The 21127-nt window shown below is 34.2% G+C and overlaps 1 protein-coding gene and 3 pseudogenes across 2 annotated transcripts; all 4 read left to right on the top strand.

Annotated features, from left to right (window-relative positions):
• Positions 1 to 461: 461 nt before the first annotated feature.
• LOC114165532 (uncharacterized) lies at positions 462 to 7652 on the top strand (annotated as a pseudogene). Its single transcript, XR_014984978.1, has 5 exons — positions 462 to 963; positions 1039 to 1182; positions 1297 to 1368; positions 1486 to 3185; positions 3284 to 7652. The product of XR_014984978.1 is annotated as an uncharacterized LOC114165532 (transcript).
• Positions 7653 to 7827: 175 nt separating this feature from the next.
• On the top strand, positions 7828 to 8942 carry LOC146883293 (UDP-glucuronate 4-epimerase 3 pseudogene; annotated as a pseudogene).
• A 6627-nt stretch (positions 8943 to 15569) lies between these two features.
• Positions 15570 to 16580, top strand: LOC146883294 (uncharacterized; annotated as a pseudogene).
• Positions 16535 to 19354, top strand: LOC146883295 (cysteine-rich receptor-like protein kinase 27). Its single transcript, XM_085667871.1, has 3 exons — positions 16535 to 18139; positions 18246 to 18681; positions 18831 to 19354. The coding sequence occupies exons 1-2, from the start codon at positions 16621 to 16623 to the stop codon at positions 18626 to 18628; spliced, it is 1902 nt and encodes a 633-aa protein (XP_085523997.1). The 5' UTR covers positions 16535 to 16620; the 3' UTR covers positions 18629 to 18681; positions 18831 to 19354.
• Positions 19355 to 21127: the final 1773 nt, after the last annotated feature.

The raw sequence follows: 21127 nt of genomic DNA on the forward strand, positions 1-21127 counted from the left end.
AGAGTTGACTAATTAAGTGTACTTTTCGATATACATTGAAGAATCGACGGTAAAAGATATATCCACACTGGAAGGGGCATTAAGGAAGGGGAAGAAAGTCAATCAATTAGCACTGCACTTTCTCGTACGGATTCCTCATTGAATGCACTTCACACACATTTTCATTTTCTACAAACACGGACCCTTCAACCAATCCTATCATAATTATTTTGCAGAAACCTTCACATACATTCAATCAAATAAGAATAATGTTCCGTGTGCATGAAAAATTTACGTCTAAGTCCTCGGCAATGCATTAAAGAGAGTGCACCAACCTCAAAAGCGCTGAACATTGGTAAAATAAATACACAGGGGCCATGGGTCCAAGCTATTAGGTGTAAACTAGTTGGTATTATAAATGTCTACACTTTTCAACCAATCCTATTAACTCTTCTGAAAAACCGCGTCTTTGGACTTCCATTTTTTCACTGAAAACGGTTGAGAAGAATTTTGAAAGCATGTTTCCATGGGTCACTATTATATAGTTGATGAGTTACAGAAGGCATTTGAATCCGATACAATCAAGTATGGCTAAGTGTGTATGCAGTTTACTACTTATAGCCTTTTATATGATGGCTGAGCTATCATCTGTTATCGGTGGCGCCATGCATTCTTCCATCAATCAGGAACGAGAGGCTTTGCTTCACAGCGGTTGGTGGAATGATTACCCAAATATCACAAACCATTGTGATTGGGACGGTATCTCTTGCAATCTAGCAGGAAATGTTATTATTATTGGTGGTCCGTCCATGAACATTCCTTCATCAAAAGAATTGTTTTGGATTGAGAAGTTGAACGTCACTGCCTTCCCCAATTTAGAGTATCTGTATCTAGATGGAATGGGTCTTAGAGGAACCATCCCCACACAAATAGCCACACTCACTAACCTTAGCTATCTCATCTTGTCTAACAATCATCTCCATGGTAACTTCTTCTAATTCTCTTCATTTCATTCTTTCAAATTCTAACTCTCTCTTTCTTCATCTCCTCCAACTGCAGGATCAATACCACCGCAACTTGGTAACTTGACACAATTGCAGATGTTATATCTCTCTCAGAATTCTTTAACAGGTTTAATCCCATCTTCACTTGGTAATTTGAAGAACTTGCGTGCTCTCCTTCTTCATGCAAACAAACTTCAAGGTAATAACATGTAATTATATTTCTCTCATTTCTCATGTAATTTAATCATCTCTTTCTTGCCAACAATAGAATCCAACCATCTCTTTCTTGTTTCTTGTTCTGATCCAATTGTAGGTTCAATACCACCACAACTTGGTAACTTGACACAATTAACGAACTTATTTCTCTGTGATAATTCTTTATCAGGTTTAATCCCATCTACATTGGCTTAATTGATGAGTTTGCAATTTCTCTATCTTGAATCAAACAAATTTCAAAATACCTTAATGGTTAAAACTATTTCTTACTCTCATCCAATTGCAGGTTTAATACCACCGGAACTTGGTAACTTGACACAATTGGAGGTCTTATTTCTATGTAAGAATTCTCTAGCAGGTTCAATCCCATCTGCATTGGGTCAATTGATCAATTTGCAATATCTTTATCTTGAATCAAACAAACTTGAAGGCAGGATTCCGACAGAATTAGGGAATTTGACAAAATTACAAATATTACTTCTCTCGGGTAATTCACTCACAGGTTCAATTCCTCCTGCTTTTGGTCAACTAAAGAACTTGACGGATTTCTTCCTTCAATCTAACCAAATTACTGGTCCTATACCAGTAGAGTTTGGAAATTTAAATAGTTTACAAACATTACATCTCTCATATAATTCCCTCAACGGTTCAATCCCTCATAGTTTAGGCCGGTTGGAGAATTTGGTACACCTCTACCTTGATTCTAATCTGTTACAAGGGCACATACCCGAAGAATTAGGAAATCTGACCAAATTACAAGTTTTGCAACTTTCTCATAATAAGATTTCAGGTTTATTACCTCCAAAACTTTTGCAAATGGAAAAAATGTCCTCTTTATATCTCTCTTCAAATCAGTTATGTGGTTCAATACCATTAAAAACCATGAAATGTCCCTATCATACAGCAGTTGATTTGAGCCATAACTTATTTAATGGGACAATAACCTCTGAAATTGGTTGTATAAATGACCTCAGTCTGAGTCACAATTTTCTTGTTGGTGAGATTCCATTTCTTTTTAGAAGAAGCTTCATACTTAGTCGATTGGATCTTAGTTATAATAATTTTTCGGGCAAAATACACAAGGAACTTGCTAGTCTATCATACATAAACCTTGCATACAATTCCTTTGACTTCTCACAAGACCTTGACATAAAATCAGACCTACCAGATTACTGCTATTTCCAGGAAGACTCATTAATCAATGATCACCACATGCCCAATTTCACATACTGCCACTTGCTGCACCAAACAAATCCTCAAACTAGGAAAAGTAAGCCTGTGATCATGCTAATTGTTCTTCCTATCATTTTCTTCATTCTTTTATTACTCCTTTCAATATTATATTTCTAAGATGTAAGCCTAAGAAAAAGTGTGAAGGAATAGCAACAAAGAATGGAGACTTGTTTTCTATATGGAACTATGATGGTAAAATTGCATTTGAGGATATCATTGAAGCAACTGAAGACTTTGACCTCAAGTACTGTATTGGGACTGGCGCATATGGTAGTGTTTACAGAGCACAACTACCCAGTGGAAATATTGTTGCGTTAAAAAAGCTCCACCGTGTGGAATCTCAAAACCCATCATTTGACAAAAGTTTTGGGAATGAGGTGAAGATGTTAACAGAAATCCGTCATAAAAATATCGTAAAGCTTCATGGCTATTGCCTCCACAACCGGTGTATGTTTCTTGTATATGAATACATGGAAAGAGGTAGTCTGTTTTATATTTTGAATAACGAGGTTGAAGTTGTGGAGCTGAATTGGAGTAAGAGGGTGAATATCATTAAAGGGATAGTAAAGGCTTTATCCTACATGCATCATGATTGCAGCCCACCAATTATTCATCGAGATGTAACAAGTAGCAATGTTCTATTAAACTCACAATTAGAGGCTTATGTCTCAGACTTTGGCACAACTAGACTCCTTGATCCTGATTCTTCAAATCAAACCTTGGTAGTTGGCACCTATGGCTACATTGCTCCAGGTGAATGCTATTTTCTATTACAAAACAACAATATCTTTACCAATTTGTAGAACTTTTATAATTGGAATTAACTTTCTTTACTTTTTTGTTCACAACAGAGCTAGCTTATACATTGAGCGTGACAAAGAAGTGCGATGTTTATAGTTTCGGAGTGGTGACTTTGGAAACATTAATGGGGATACATCCCAAAGAGATAATCTCATTGTTATCAAACCCAACTACTCAAAATATGTTTGTGAAAGATCTCTTGGATTCGCGTCTTCCTCTCCCTCTTAGGAAGGAAGCTCAAGATATAAGTCTTGTGATAACACTAGCATTATCATGTTTGTGCTCAAAACCAAACTTGAGGCCATCAATGCAACAAGTGGTTGAGAAACTCTCAAGTTTCAAACTACCATTATCTTTACCTTTCCATGAAGTTTTGATCTATCAGTTGATGAGTCAAGACATATGCCATCTTTTATCCAATTGTCAAGAGTGAACTCTATTGAGCCAAAGTTGAGGAAAGTAATAATGCTCTGCATATTAAGAACACTAACTTTTCTTTTATTGAATTCAAAAAGGTACACGTTATTGTTGTTTGTTTTCTCATTTCCATAGCGCTGATCCTTTTAAAGACATCTGTAACACTTTAAACCAAATAGCATCGATAGACGTATAAAAGGCAATGTGTGTTGCGAACATACAAATATTCGTCCAGGTCCGTCGTTCCATCATATTTATCAAACGTTTCCATCTTCCAGTGATCTAGTGGAAGGGAGTCCACAATTCCCACAGTGAAAGTGTGTATTCCGACTGTATCTACAATGGTTGTGGCAGACGGGTTATAGTCTTTACTGGCCTTCTTACTTCCTTATTGGGTCGTTTGCTCATGTTCCGCACGGGGTTGCTTAGTTGGCCCCGGTTGGGTTGGAGCCGATGAGGTGGGGCCTTTGTTATTCATATGTTGTTTGCACGCCTTTTCTTCATCTCTTCCATACTCTTAAAGGTAGGTCTAGGCCCATTCTTGCAGCTTAGAATCTAAGGAATTCAAATCTAATATGATTCCTCCACTCCTAGTTGAATGAATCCTTGCTTTAATTTACAAGACTCTTTCACCGAAGACTCCTTCTAAATCACGTGGAAGCCTTTAACTAGAGTGTGATGATTTGTTTTGACTTGAAACCAATTTTCCAACTCAATCCAAACCAGCTAAGTAGATGAGTGGTCAATTCATCACTAAGCATAAATCAAAACAAACTATTAATGATAGCATAGATAAATATCCAAGAAGTAGGAGTACAAAGAATTAGAGTTGGTTACATCTAACCTCAACACGAGAGAGTTCAACTACTTATAGAATATTATAATACAATTCCAACAACATCTACATATAGGATTTACAATAAAAGTATCTCTCTCTTGTCTCAGAGACCTATTCCTACTCTGCTATTGCATATTTGAGCCTCCACAATACCTAAAATGAGGAAATGAGGTCTTCATTTATATAAAGTGCTCAGCCCAACTTTTTGCACTCAACGACAAAGGTTTCCTTTATGGAGGATTTTCTTATCAATTCAGCCCCTTGTTCTCGTGCTTAGCATTTTACCTTTCCTTTATGGGAGGGTTTTCTTGACTGTTCAACCTCATGCATTGGTGTTCCATCTTTCCTTGCAAAAGGGGTTCACTCATGTGGCTCAACTTCAATTTGTTGTGCTCAACTAGGAAGTCAAAATATGATATCCTATCTTTTCTACTTCCATGACTCAACACCAATGATTGTGGCTCAACTACATACTTGATATTTTCTTTTATATTCACTACAAAATAACCAAATATCATTAAAATTCATAAAACTTCAATTCATAATACCTTATTCAGTATCATAAGTCAAAAAGGATTGTTTTCCCCTTAAATATAATCATTTAATACATGACTAATTGTCAAATTTGATATGAAATTCAAGGTATCATGGACATTTTTCACCGTTGCTTACACCTTTCTTCATAACTCCCTCCATTGTTATGAAAAGGTTAATCTTTGAGGTTAACCTTTTCACCGTGTATACCAGATGATGCTGAGGTGAAAAGGTTAATCCTTGAGGAAGAACATAAGAGTCGTCTTAGCATGCATCCTAGCATGACTAAGATGTACCAAGATCTCAATGAGACTTTCTGGTGGCAAGGAATGAAGAAGGATGTGGCTCAGTTTGTATCAGCCTGCCTAACCTGTCAAAAGGCGAAGGTGGAGCATCAGAGACCTGGTGGGATCCTACATCCCTTGGATATACCGGTGTGGAAATGGGATAGTATCTCGATGGACTTTGTGACCCATTTGCCATGAACTTTTAGGGGGCATGATACCATCTGGTTCATAGTGGACCGACTGACCAAGAGTGTTCATTTCTTGGCGATGAACCTAAGGATGTCCATGGCCAAGTTGGCCCAATTGTACATTAAGGAAATTGTGAGGCTGCATGGAGTACCTCCGAGCATTGTATCAGACAGAGATCTGCGATTCACTTCCCAGTTTTGGCAAACTTTGCAGAGTGCTCTGGCTAGCAAACTAACTATGAGCTCAGCCTATCATCCTCAGACCGATGGCCAGTCTGAGAAGACGATTCAGTCGCTTGAGGACTTGTTGAGAACATGCGTACTGGATCACTTGGGTGTTTAGGATGAAGTCCTACCTTTGATAGAGTTCACCTACAACAACAACTTTCATGCGAGCATTGGCATGACGCCATATGAGGCTCTATACGGTAGGAAGGGTAGGACTCCTCTGTGTTGGTATCAAGATGGGGAAACAATGCTTATCGGACTAGAGTTGTTAGAACAGACCACCGAGAATGTGAGAATGGTGAGAAACAGAATGTAGGCTTCACAAAGTAGACAAAAGGCTTATGCAGACCGCAGAAGGAGACCCTTGGAGTTCGCGGTTAGAGATCATGTATTCTTGAGGGTGACCCGAACCACTAGTGTAGGAAGGGCTCTTCGCTCAATGAAGCTCTCTCCTAAGTTCCTTGGCCCTTATCAGATCTCGAGGAGGATTGGGCCAGTGGCTTATGAGATTGTCTTGCCTCCTTAGTTGGCAAATCTTCATCCGGTATTTCACGTGTCACAGTTGAGAAAGTACGTGTTTGATCCATCTCATGTGTTGGAAGCAAAGGATGTACAAATCAGAGAGCATCTCACTATAGAAGTACCACCCGTGGCTTTAGAGGATAGCTGAGTAGAGGAACGTCGAGGAAAACCGGTCCGCCTTGTCAAGGTCATCTGAGATCGGAGGACAGGTGACTTTACGTGGGAGTTAGAGGAGGATATGAGGAAGTCACATCCACATCTATTTTCCTGGTAAGTTTTCATTTTCGAGGTCTAAAATTTTTGTTGTTGGGGAGAATGTAAGGCCCAATTATTTCTGCCCTAATGTTTTAAGGGCTGGTCTTATATATGTTGGGCCTAAGGGCTGGCCCATAAGGTGCTAAGGCCCCTAAAGCTGTCAGGGTCTCCCATTCGGCTCTCACTTTCGCAAACAGCCCCTCATACGCTCCCCTTCCTTTACAGAAGCTCTGCTAGGGTTTCGAGATCCATTCATCCTCAAGCAAGTTCAACTCATTTTCCACCCACGTAAGGTGATTCTTCTCCATATCTCCCTTACTTTCAACTCTGTAGTCGTACTTCTACTTAGGGTTCACATTGGTAACCCGTCTTGAACCTGCTCCATTATTTTTCAGCTCTCGAGTACGTTCTTAGAGTTGCAGTGCTCACTGTTTAGTGCCAAAGTGCTCTTGTTAGCCCCTTTCCAGGTAAGGGAAGTTAGGGTTTACTGTTTTCTTGCGTTTTTCTCACTTGCTTTGGTTATGTTCCGTGAGTTTGATGTTTGCTTGCCATTATAATTGTTTGGGAGCTGTTAAAACATGGTTTGATTCGATTGGATGCATGTTGCCTGCACGAACAGTGGAGGGTTCTGGTTTTCTCGCCTAAGCGAGTGTGTCTAGGCAAGATTAGCAATAACTCGCCCAGGCTGCTTGCGTGAGCTGTCGCTCAGGCGACGAGCTCCTGTTTTGAGCGAGAGCCTTCTCGCTCAAGCGATAAGGTCTCGCCTAAGCAAGAGGGTGCGACAGCGCCACTGTTCGTGGTTCGAGCCCTCGCCTAGGCGAAGGGAGCTCGCCTGAGCGAGGGAAACCTCTCACCTGAGCAAGACCCTTTTGCCTGAGCGAGGAGTTGGGCGAGGAGTGTGTTTGCTCTGTGGTTTCTTTGTTTGTGGATGTTGGTCATATGTTTTGACTGATTATACATTTTAAAGCATGAATTGAGTGATTTTGTATGAGCAAGATAAATTATGGTTTGTGGCTTATGAGTTTAACATAATTTGGGTATGATGTATATATGGAATGATTCACGGGCTAAAGATAATGAATTTTGGCATGGTTTTGGAATGGAAAATGATTGAAGGTTGGTTATAAATGTTGGCATGAGATTTATATGCATGGCGAGTACATATTGGATGGTTAAACATGATTGATATGTGGTTAGGGCGTAATTTCATGAGCCTCTAGGTGAGACCTCATGGTGGTGCCTCAGTTGATCTGGACGTAATTTCATGATCTCTGTTAGTGGGAGTTCATGGTAGTGCCCCATTTATATAATTTAGTAAGAATCCACAGCCTGCTATTGTTTGGGCATCTAGTAGCTCAGTTTATGGACTCAACACTAAGGTTCCATTCTCTGAGAGGGATAGGACTGATCAGCCTGCTAGTTTGTATGCTGCCACTAAGAAGGCTGGTGAGGAGATTGCTCACACTTATAACCATATCTATGGTCTTTCATTGACTGGCTTGAGGTTCTTCACTGTTTATGGCCCTTGGGGTAGGCCTGATATGGCTTACTTCTTCTTCACAAGGGATATTCTGAAGGGGAAGGTGATACCTATATTTGAGGCTGCCAATCATGGCACCGTTGCTAGGGATTTTACTTGCATTGATGATATTGTGAGGGGTTGTTTAGGGGCTTTGGATACTGCAGAAAAAAGCACAGGGAGTGGGGGGAAGAAAAGGGGGCCTGCACAGTTGAGGGTGTTCAATTTGGGAAATACTTCACCGGTGCCGGTTAGTGATCTTGTGGGCATTTTGGAGAGGCTTCTGAAGGCTAAGGCAAAGAGGAACATAATGAGGTTGCCACGGAATGGTGATGTTCAGTTTACACATGCCAACATTAGCTACGCGCAGAGAGAGCTTGGGTATAAGCCGACCACAGATCTGCATAGTGGTTTGAAGAAATTTGTGCGGTGGTACTTGAATTACTATTCTGATGTGAAGAAAGCTGATGAGTGACTGATTCTTTTAACCATGTGATAATGTCTTTGAATTCTTGTTCGTTATGATTCTTGTGATTGTTCCTTAGCGTTTTTCTTTCGTTGTGCGATCACCGTGTTTCATGAGTCAAGGATGATGCCATATTAGGAGGAGGTAGGAACCTTGTTTCCTGCCTGCATTGAGGAAGTTTTGTTGTTGGTGGAGATTAATGCCAAGAAAACCAGATACATCATATTCTCTTTTATTCTTTTTTTCCTGAATGTAATTGTTGTAGTTTTAGAAATGTAGCATTCATGACTGATAGAGCATTTGCTGATTGGTGGCAGTGTATAATAATTGTTAAGAAAATTTAGTAAAATCACACGATAGTTTGAATTCCAGTTTTCTGACTGAATGAGTCAATAAGACATGTATTTTATTTGCTTATGTAATTTTTCAGCTATAAATGGACTCCTGTTTAATAATTCTTGCACACCTCTACTACTTTCTGTTGCTATTATTGCTAACATTTTGGCGGTGGTTCTATGACACCAGGCACCGTTTTCCTGAAAAGCCAGTCTGATTGTATGTGTTTATCAGCAGATTATTAGAAAGTTCTTGAATGTTAAGTGTAGCTACTGGTTTTTTTTGTCAGATAAATGATTCATAAGTTGTAAGAAGTACTGACAGAGTTTCTTATGCTTTCTCATCATTTGAAGGGATTTGTTTCTGAACTTATGTTGCAATTTCATTGCATTTTGGTCTCTTGTTATCTAAAAATATTATTGCATTTTTCATAAATAGCACTTTTGCTTGTGTCCCCATGTTTTTGTTCACTAAGAACGGTTCTATGCATATGTTTTAAGTCTTTCTGTTAAGGACATTCTTTTAAATGTAAGTTGTCCATCTAATTTTTCTTTCTTTTCATCTCCCCTTTATATCTAATTTCTGAAATGTAACTTTTCATTTGAATATATATATTTTTTTTTTCGTTTTTTGGCTTCCTTTGTGTGTAATTTCTAAATTTGCCCCTTTCTGTTAAGAAAGAACTGCTGAGTTTATTTTGGGAGTGGTTGTTTTGGTATGAGTGTTGGTTCCACTCACTGTTTTGCTGGATTCCTTAGAAATACCTTTACCTTTATCTATGATAAATTTTCCATTTATAAGAGTAATACACTTTTTGGTTAAAGCAATGAGGTTCCTACTTTATACATGTATATAAATTGTCGTCCTAATTAGGTTATCAATTTTGAATATTCAATGGTCATCAAGATTTAGTGTAGTTTGAACCAACATGCGGGCGTTCATATTGTTTGGAAATATTTGTCACTGAGATTGTTTTTGATAAAGTACAATTGCAACTATGAAGTCTCAAGTTGTTTTTAAGTACTAAATGAGATAGTTTTTGGTGATTTTTATATTAGAAATCACTGACAGATTTAAACTGCCTAGTATGTCCAACCAAAAAGGTAAGATGCATGCCCCTAACCTCTTAATTTTCTCTAGGCTATATAACTCAGTTGGTTCTTTTAGTTATTTTTTCTTTCATTGGTATACTTTTAACTCCTATTTTAATCCTGTACTCTTAAGACTACTCAAAAAATAGCTAAAATGAAGTGTTATATTAATAGTTTAAACAGACAAAACTATGTAAAACAGAAAAACATTTATGACTAAGCTAAAAATGTTATCATTATTCTGCAACTATAACTAGAATTTTCTGAACATAAACAACCTCCTTTTTTAACCAACTCTACTGATATCAGAAAACTGTTACGTAATGTTATTTTTCTGAAGATTAGTCCTGTTTAACTTTTTTTTGGCGGATACCCTGCTGTTTAACTATTAACATAGTATTGGATTCATGTTCAATTTTGTTTAACTTTCTGGATTGTATTTTTGTTCAACTTTTTTCATCTGTATTTACAATATAATCAATGACTTTGATTTGCAGGCTGTTGAAATTCAAAGCTTCAGTTAAAGATGTTCTAGATACATAATCACTATTATAACTTAGTTGATGATAAACCATGTATAAAAGCAACTCATTCACTACCAGATTTTACAACAATGGTGGATATGTTACAATATGTAGGATTCACCATGGAAGTTATATTGTATTAACATAATTTCTAAGTGTTGAAGAGTTGTATATCTATATGCAAGTCATTGTTGGTGAAAACCTGAACCCCTCTTTATTTCTGGTATTTGACTTTGTGTGCATCGAACATGTAGAAAGATCATGACATGAGTGATAGGGTATAAATTTTGAAGCAGGGAAAACATTTACTCAGTAGGATATTGTGTGCATGTAACATGAATAGCATGTGCATATCTTTCGAGGTTAAACCAAAGGGCAGAAAAATAAGTGGTTATGCAGAATATTATAATAAATACTCATTTTTTTTTAGTACAGAAGTGAAAATTTGGTTATTTTTCTTTGTTTCGGTAATGTAAATTAATTTTCCTTTTAGGAGTAAAGTTGGTGGTCAAGTTTAAAATACAAAAGTAATGACAAAAGTGATGTCCAATGCCATTGATAAATTGGCTTTGTACCAAATGTGAAATCCAAATGAAAAATATCCAATTTCAAGTGCCTTTACTTTTTTATATGCTTTTATTTATGTCTCCAAGAGAGGAAGAGAAAAATATTAATCCAAAAGGACCTTTACTTTAATGTTTGAGTATATGAGTTTGGTAACGATGATCCTTATAAGATTTTATCTTTATTTAACGTGTGATTTAAACTTATTTGAATTTTTAATAATTTTTTTCTTGTTTTTGTTCTGTATCAATACACCTTCCTTTGAATAAAAACATTTTCAATCACAAGTACCTCAATGAGGACCTTCTTATACAATCATTTTATCATAACAAGGAGACATGATTGCTTGAAACCATTGTCAAAAAGACTTTCAATAGAAGAAATCCTTACATATTGGATTCTTTACCTGTATTATACTCATTCGACTTTGATACTATTGATAGGCCTTTCGAGAGGGGATTCACCATCAGTAATACATGAGTCCAACTCACATAAAAGATTAACATCACCTTCAACATAAAAAACAAAACAATCAGTTTATGAGTCTTGTTCCTAATAAAGTGCTCAACTTTCTTATCTCTACTCAATGTATAACTTAAATTCATACTTGAATTTCCATGTGTAACTTTGTTAACAACTAAAATTGAGTACATTGTCATTACTAAAGTTGTAAAGGAAACACTTTAGCCAATGAGGATAGTTGAGAAGCTAAATGTGCATGACTAGGTTATCATAGTCTACAATGATAACAATTGTGTCATATAATTGTCAAAGAACCAAGTACATCACAAGTAGACTAAACATATTGATATCAAATTAGATTTTGTTAAAGAGGAGATTGCTTGAGGGTTTGTTGAAGTGGTGAAGATTTCAACCTATTATAATTCTTTCATATGATTACATAATTACAAAGGTTTTTATGAGTAATAAGTTCTTTCATTGTTTGGGTTTAATATGTTGAAAGTTAAGCTTGTAATGGGCCTAGAAGCAACCATTTTTTTATTTAATATCAAAAGTTGGACAATTTCTTCATACACCTTCATCCTAAAAGGACATTCTAAATTGCACAATCAGAAATGCATTTTTTGTTTTAAATTCCGGAGTACACAAAATTTTATATTTTAAATTGTACATTTTGGAATACAAAATTATATAATTTGTATTTTGAAATACTCAATCTAAGATACAATCAATAATGTATGAAATATAAATTTTGTATTCTTGATTGTACATTATGAAACATCTTTAGAACGTGAATTCTGAAACAAAAAATGAAAATTCTAAACTAGAAGGTAAAATTGAAATTTTTGGTATATGAAAATGCAAGATGAAATTATGGAGGTGCATGAATAAGTAGCCCAAAGTTATGTTTTATGGTCCAAGGTAGAGGTTTGTTAGATTGGTCCCAAAAATAAATTTTTAAAATGCGTCTATTCTTCTAAACTTTGCATACTGTTTGACAAAAAAACTTATGTCGTCAAATAGTTCACAGTATAAAAACGTGTGTCTTAAATCACGAAATTTTGTTGAAGAGAATCACAATGTTGTTTATGTTGTTTTACAATAAATAAATAAATAAACATATATATATATATATATATATATATATTTATTTTTTTTTCTTTTCTTTTTTCTATTTTCAATGTGATATACATGAGTGATTAATCAAGAAAATTTTCATATAAAGAAGGAACAACAATTAAATTAGACTAATGATGTAAAGGTGATCCAAGCCATAAAACAAAGATTAACTACGACACAACTTTTTTTATAATTTTATATGATTTAAATTAGTTTGTTTTAATTAAACTGAACTTGAAATTTGTATTTGATTTTTGTAATTAAAGTAACTCCATCTGTTAATAATTTATTGTGTCGAAGTATTCTTCGACTTTTAATGATTTTGACCGTACAATATTTTTATAAATAAGAAACAAATATTTTTATTTTCTAATTTATTAAATAAAAGCTTTAGTTATCTTAAAAGCAATAATAAAAATATCAATAAAAAATAAAAGTAAACAAAATAATAATAATAATAATAATAATAATAATAATAATAATAATAATAATAATAATAATAATAATATCAATTATCAATTTATTATTTAATAAGATAATGTTCAAATATAAATTCATAAAATTGGAATGGATAAGTATATATTTCTAGTTGGAGACAGAAGACTAAGACAATAAATCAAACTAACCCACTTTCCATTAGAGCTATCAAAGTGTGTCAGAACTCGTGGGTCAATTCAGTTCACTATGGATTCGGGCTGGGTTGGGTTGAATTTTACAAATTTCAGTACAAATTAATTTTTTACCTGATCCATCAAGAATCTGGCTAGTCTGAGTTGAATCCGTGGTGAGTCGGGTTGACTTACCAACCCACGTGCAGATAAAGGGTCTTTTGTATTTAGGTTGGGTTGGTTTTTTTTTAGCCAACATATTAGGTTGACAAATACAAATCTACTATTTGTGTGATTTTGGTTTGTATTTAGAGTTGAACATTATTTTGGATTGTATTAAAGTTTATTTAAATTTTAATCAAAATTATAATTTAGTTTTTTTTTTTGTTGAAAGAAAAAAATGTATTTGTTTTAATTAAGTATGCCAGTAAGCCAACCATATAACCCACCAACCTGTGGTGGACCGAGCTGGGTTCGAATTTCTTTGCCTCACTAATAAGTGAGTGTCAGATTGAGTTAGCTCACTAAGTGATCAACCTATAGTGAGCCGGATCAGGTACCTCATTGTGACATCTCTACTTTCCATTCCTATACATAACTCTATGAGACGGGTAGGCCACCGATCATTTTACATTTTTGTTTTACTTTAAATTATATAAGTAAATATTGAATTTATTTTTTTTAATTTTTGAGTTGTATTACTCAAAATAGGTAATATAATATTAATTTAAATTATAAATAGTTATAATTAATCTTGTTAAAATTCATTATAACTATTTATAATATAAATTTATTAAAAAATTTTGAATATTCAAAATAAATTTTACTTTTATCTAACCACTTTATCATTTTATTTTTTCGGTTAATATTATTACTTTTATCATTACTAGAAATTCTCATATTAAATAGGATTTTTCTCGTAAATTTGTTAAAAAAATTTGCAAAAAAAGAATTTTTCGATTAATATTATTACTTTTATATTTCTATTTCTAACTCATCGTTCAACTTAGTTTCTTTTTCGGTTAATATTATTACTTTTATCATTACTAAAAATTCTCATATTACATAGGATTTTTCTTACAAATTTATTAAAAACATTTGCAAGAAAAGAATGATCTACTTAGTTTCTTAACTTATGGATGAACTTACTTTATCTCCTAGAAGCATATTCATTGATGTCCATATCCTACTTTATCTCCTAGAAGCATATTCATTGATGTCCATATCCTAAAAGCATTTTCATTGATGAGTTAATAAGAAAAAAACGAAAGTAGAAGTCATATAATCTTATTAACAAAAAATATTAAAAAAATACTTATATAAAAATAAAAAAATATTTTAAGCATTCAATAAAATAAAAAAATATTATAATTTAATTAGACATATCAAATTTATATGGTACTTAAAATTAAAAATTAATTTGACAGATATTTAAATCAATAGTTTAATGAATTGCTATATCATTTACCATAAAATGAACTTTGAAATAAATGATTCATTGTAGTAATATTTTAAAAAATTAAAAATGAAACATGTGATTAAATGAAAATCACGTATTAATACATTTGAGGTTTTCTATTTCAAAACATAATAAGTTGACCTTTGAAATTAATAGTTTACTTTACTAATTAACATTTAATTAATGATCGACTAAATTAATATTTGAAATTAGTATATTTTAAATATATAACTAAATTAGTATTATGTTAGCATACATTTAATTTTTTGCGTTTTAAAAATATTTTTATAAGCTATCTTTTTAAAGCATATACATTGTTGGGAAGAGGAGTGAAAGAAAGAGGTGAGTAGGGTGCAGGATGTTTTACATATACCATCAAAGACCATAAACATATGTCTATAATTCATTCATAGTTAATTGATTAAAGGAATCAAACCACACTCACTTTTCTGAATTAAGAAATTTGAATGTCTATAATTTGAATTCTAAAACAAGTGAACACAAGTACAACGATAAGAAATGAATGAATTTAACATAACTTTGTTTTTCATTCAGTTTGAAGCAAAAATAAAATATCAACAAAATTTACGAGCAACGTGCATTCTACCCATGCCTGGTGATGTTAAATCAAAATCCACAGTAAAAGATGTGGAAAGAGCAACGTTTTGATGAAGGTAAGGAACGAACTTGCTGGAAGGGGCAAAAGGTCTGAGTCAACACTGTTCTTTCTCATAGAGATTCCACATGCAATGCACACCACACATTTTCTCTATCTTTCCACAATATGGACCCCCTTCGACCAATTCTATCATAATTCTTGTGGAAAAACCGAGTCTTTAGACTTTGAAAAAGGTTAAGAAGAATTTTGAAAGGATGTTTGGAATGGGCACTGATATATATATATGCATTCCAACCAAATGCCGATTGCATTATAATAAGAAATAGATATTTGAATATGAATGAATCAATTATGGGAAAGTGTGTTTGCAGTTTGGTGCTTATGGCCTTCTGTATGATGCCTGAGCTAGCATCTCCCACCATCCCTCCTTCTTCCATCAATCAGGAACGACAGGCTTTGCTCAACACCGGTTGGTGGAATGATTACCGTAATATCTCTGACCATTGTGATTGGGAGGGTATCTCTTGCAATGAAGCTGGAACTGTTACTGGTATTAACAGTTGGTTGATGAAGACTCCTTCATCAAAAGAATTGCTTTGGATTCAGAAGTTGAACGTCACTGCCTTCCCCAATTTAAAGTATCTGCGTCTAACTGGAATGGGTTTGAAAGGAAGCATCCCCACAGCAATAGGCTCACTTACTAACCTTAGCTATCTCTTCTTGTTTTACAATCATCTCCATGGTAACTTCTTCTAATTCTCTTCATTGCATTATCCCTTACAATTTCTGTCAATGGTGAATCTAACTATCTCTTTCCTCCTCTCATCCAATTGCAGGTTCAATACCACCGCAACTTGGCAACTTGACACAATTGCAAGTTTTAGCTCTCTCTTGGAATTCTCTAGTGGGTTCAATCCCCTCTACACTGGGTAATTTGAAGAGTTTGTACGGTCTCTATCTTGGTTCAAACAAACTTGAAGGTAACATTCCAACAGAATTCGGGAATTTGACAAAATTACAAGAATTATCTCTCTTGTTAACAAATTGGAAGTAACATACAATTATATTGCTCACCTAATTTACTTATCTCTTTCTTGTTAACAAGCGATGTAACCATCTTTTTCTTCCTCTCATCCAATTGTAGGTTCAATACCACCGGAACTTGGTAACTTAAAACAATTGCAAGAGTTATCTCTCTCTAGGAATTCTCTAGCAGGTTTTATCCCATCTACATTGGGTCAATTGATCAATTTGCAATATCTTTATCTTGAATCAAACAAACTTCAAGGTAACATTATAATTCTCACGTAACTTTTACTCATTTCATTCTTCACAATATTGGAGAATCTGAATGTCTCTTTCCTGCCCATGTAATTTACTCACAGGTTCAATTCCTCCTGCTTTTGGTCAACTAAAGAACTTGACGGATTTCTTCCTTCAATATAACCAAATAACTGGTCCTATACCAGTAGATTTTGGAAATTTAAATAGTTTACAAACATTACATCTCTCATATAATTCCCTCAACGGTTCAATCCCTCATAGTTTAGGTCGGTTGGAGAATTTGGTACACCTCTACCTTGATTCTAATCTATTACAAGGGCACATACCCGAAGAATTAGGAAATCTGACCAATTTAGAAGTTTTGCAACTTTCTCATAATAAGATTTCAGGCTTATTACCTCCAACACTTTTGCAAATGGAAAAAATGTCCTCTTTATATCTCTCGTCAAATCAGTTATGTGGTTCAATACCATTAAAAACCATGAGATGTCCCTATGATGCAAAAGTTGATTTAAGCCATAACTTGTTTAATGGAAGCATAACTTCTCATATTGTTTGTGTCAATGACCTTAATCTTAGTCACAATTTTCTTGGAGGTGAAATTCCATTTATTTTAAGAAGGGGATCCATACCTAGTCGATTAGATCTTAGTTATAATAACTTCTCAGGTAAAGTATATAAGGAACTTGCTAGTCTACCGTATATAAACCTTTCATACAATTCCTTTGACTTCTCACACGACTTTGACTCAAAATCAAAGGTACCAGACTATTGTTTTTTTCGAAAAGACTCATTAATTAGTGATCATCACATGCCGAATTTTTCATACTGCCACTTGGTTTACAAAACTGATCTTCAAACCAGAAAAAGTAAGCCAAGTATTATGTTGGTTGTTATTCCCATCATTTTCTTCAGCCTTTTAGTACTACTTTTAATATTATATTTCCTAAGATCTATTCCTAAGAAAAAATGTGAAGAAATATTAACAAAGAATGGAAACTTTTTTTCTGTATGGAACTATGATGGAAAAATTGCATTTGAAGATATCATTGAAGCAACCGAAGACTTTGACCTCAAGTACTGTATTGGGACAGGCGGATATGGCAGTGTCTATAGAGCACAATTGCCGAGTGGTAACGTTGTGGCATTAAAAAAACTCCATCGAATGGAATCTCAAAATCCATCTTTCGACAGAAGTTTTCGCAATGAGGTGAAGATGTTAACAGAAATCCGTCATAGAAACATCGTAAAGCTTCATGGCTTTTGCCTCCACAATCGGTGCATGTTTCTTATCTATCAATACATGGAAAAAGGTAGTTTATTTTATATTTTGAATAATGATGAGGAAGCTAAAGAGCTGAATTGGAGTAAGAGGGTAAATGTGATTAAAGGGATGGCACAAGCTTTATCCTACATGCATCATGATTGTACCATACCAATTGTTCATCGAGATGTAACAAGCAGTAATGTTCTATTAAACTCACAATTTGAGGCTTGTGTCTCAGACTTCGGCACAGCTAGACTCCTTGATCCTGATTCTTCAAATCAAACCTTGGTAGTTGGGACTTATGGCTACATTGCCCCAGGTGAAAGTCACTTTCTATTACAAAAACCACAATATTTTTTATAAATGGCGTAATAATATATTTTGATAAGTTGAGTTAACTTTGTTTGTTTCTTTGTCAACAACAGAGCTTGCTTATACATTAAGAGTGACAGAAAAATGTGATGTTTATAGTTTTGGGGTGGTGACTATGGAAACATTAATGGGAAAACATCCTAGAGAGCTAATATCAACTTCATCAAATCCAACTACTCAAAATATGTTGGTGAAAGATCTCTTGGATTCACGTTTTCCTCTTCCTATTCAGAAGGATGCTGAAGATATAAGTCTTGTGATAAATGTAGCATTATCATGTTTGTGCTCTAAACCAAACTTGAGGCCATCAATGCAACAAGTGACTGAGAAACTCTCTAGTTTCAAATTCCCATTAAATTTGCCTTTCCATGAAGTTTTCATCCATCAAGTGATGAGCCAAGATATATTTCATCTTTCATCAAATTTTCAAGAATGAAGTCTAGTGAGCCAAAGTCAACGGAAGTAACAATGTTTTGATTATTTAGACAAGTAAGAATTTATCCTTCATTAAATGCAAAAAAAAAATTAGGTCATTTTGTTTTTCTAGTTTACATGAACAACTTCTTTGTCATTTTGGTTTACCTTTATTCATTTATAGTGTGACTAATCATGTCATCATTTACCTTTCTCGTAATAAGATTTCAGGTTTAATACATCCAAGACTATTGCAATGGCCACAATATCCTCTTTTAAAAGCTCCATGACTTTTTCCTCCACAATCAGTGCATGCTTTTGGTCTATCAATACATGGAAAGAGGTAGTTTATTTTATATTTTGATCCTTCAATTGATGAGTTCATACATAGGTTACCTTTCATCGAAGTGTCAAGAAGGAACTCTAATGAGTAGTAGTTAACGGATGTGATAAGACTTTGCATATCAAGAACAAGTAAGAAATTTTCCTTACTTGAATGCAACAAAATGCATTTTTGTATTTTTGAGTTTACATATCTTCCCCTTTTGGTTTACATTTGTTTCTTTATAGCATGAAATTTTTATGATCTTGTAGAGAGTGCAATTATCTATCTCCTAATAACTAATCAAGCTACACACTAATTTAAATATAAAATCATTCACCACAAACTCTAAGTTCACCTTTATGTTGATTAGAAATTGAAGTAGACTAATTTATATATTACGACAAAGTTGATGATTCATTTTGACCGGTTACTAAATTGCATATAATATATTTTAAAATTGTATTCTAGTGATGATTAGCATTAATAAATGCTAAAAAGCACTCCACCATTTTCATTACTTTTTAAATATCATTATAATTTTTCATTATACAAATTTTCTTGTCGCAGTAGCTATGTCTGAAAAGGTGTCAAAATGGTTCAAATCCATGAGTCGACCTAAGTCATCACTGGTTCGAGTTTGGTTAAGTTGAAAAACATATAATTTGTTTGAATATGGTCAAACTAAACCCAACTTACTTAGTTTGTGGGTTAAACTAGTTTATGTCAAGTTGTAGGTATGTTGATATTATAGAAAACAAAGAAATATATGAAGAATGAGAATGTATATTAGTGAGTATATATAAAATATTACAAGAGGTGTGTTATATATACACACAAAACTAACCCTATAAGCCACAAGTAAATGGGCATAAAACATAGGCCCATGTATGCTAACATCCCCCTCAAAATCACAATGTTATGGCTAGATGTATTGAGAGTTTGTCAAATAAAAATAAACGAAAGCGTAAATCAAAAACTTTTGTCAATTTACAACCACTACAATTAGAAATATCATAACTGTTAAAAGTACTTAAGACTACAATAGACACTAAAAATTTTAAATGAGATGTAGACACATGACCCAAACGAGAATGCCACAAATAAAAAACTGAAGAAGAAGACCAACGAAACAAAGAATGTACACTAGAGGCTGCAACTATTTATCGTTGTTTTATATTCTTTGTGTATAGTTTATACAATGACATGAATTGATAGTCATCACATTTTATGACCTTTGAAAATATCCAAGAGTACGTCAGTTAAGTAAGAGTTAAGTCTGGTTTCAATAAGTTGAGATTAAACCAGTGTCAAAGTGTTTGTATTTGGGAAGTCACAGTTTGGTACACTGCAGGATGAAAGGCAGGGACCATGGTGGGGTCTAAGGAAGTTTTACCAAGTAGGTGAATATCTGGATAGTTCAGAATAGCACACTGGACTAGGATATTCATAGGCCAAACTTGGGACTATCCGATACATGCTCGGCATCGCCAAGGTTAGGTAGTGAGTATATATCTCTTTTTTGAGCCGATGAATGACTAATATTCTCGAGAAAGAAATAATTATGATTGTACCAATGTTTTATGAGAAATACTCAACTACCTAATCACTTCCCAAAGTAACTTTTGATGTTCAGATTGGATCATCAGAAGTGGAATATGGATCCATATGTCTGGTAAAACAAGATCAAGTTTTGTGGTTGTAGGTCCAAATCTAGGCCCCCGTGTCTGTATTGTTTGTTGATTTTATTAAGATTAATATTTAAGGCTTATAAAGACCCCACTCCTTTCATATTTTTCTTTCGTATGTACCTGTTGCATGAGCAGAAGAGGAACCTGCTCAGTGAGAGTTGTTCGAGATATTATTGGTGGATCTTCTGAAGATTGACTCATGAATAATTTCTATTAATGTCTTTAGGAGATATTAAAAATATAGACAATCTTCTATTCTGATGTAGGACTCTTAATATTTTACAAATATATATACTTTTGTAATATTTCATGAACAATTACATAGATGTAAACTATATATATGAATATGAAGTTATGTTATTATTAATGTTCTCTCAAGGATAATCTTATGAAAAAAAAAATTAAATCCATATCTTTTTATCAAATAATAATTATTTAGTATAGTAGTCGGAGCATCACATTTAGTGGTATCAGAGCAGTTCCTTCTGTCAAGACCTTGGGTATGGTG

This window comes from Vigna unguiculata, chromosome 10 (assembly GCF_037176805.1).
Source record: "Vigna unguiculata cultivar grain cowpea cultivar isolate G323 ecotype 2 chromosome 10, ASM3717680v1, whole genome shotgun sequence".
Classification (NCBI taxonomy): domain Eukaryota; kingdom Viridiplantae; phylum Streptophyta; class Magnoliopsida; order Fabales; family Fabaceae; genus Vigna; species Vigna unguiculata.

Excerpts from the sequence above, each read along its gene's own strand:
- LOC146883295 (XM_085667871.1), top strand. The coding sequence starts at position 16,621 with ATGTCTCTTTCCTGCCCATGTAATTTACTCACAGGTTCAATTCCTCCT. Across the intron at positions 18,140-18,245 it reads TTATGGCTACATTGCCCCAG|AGCTTGCTTATACATTAAGA; the intron begins GTGAAAGTCACT and ends TGTCAACAACAG.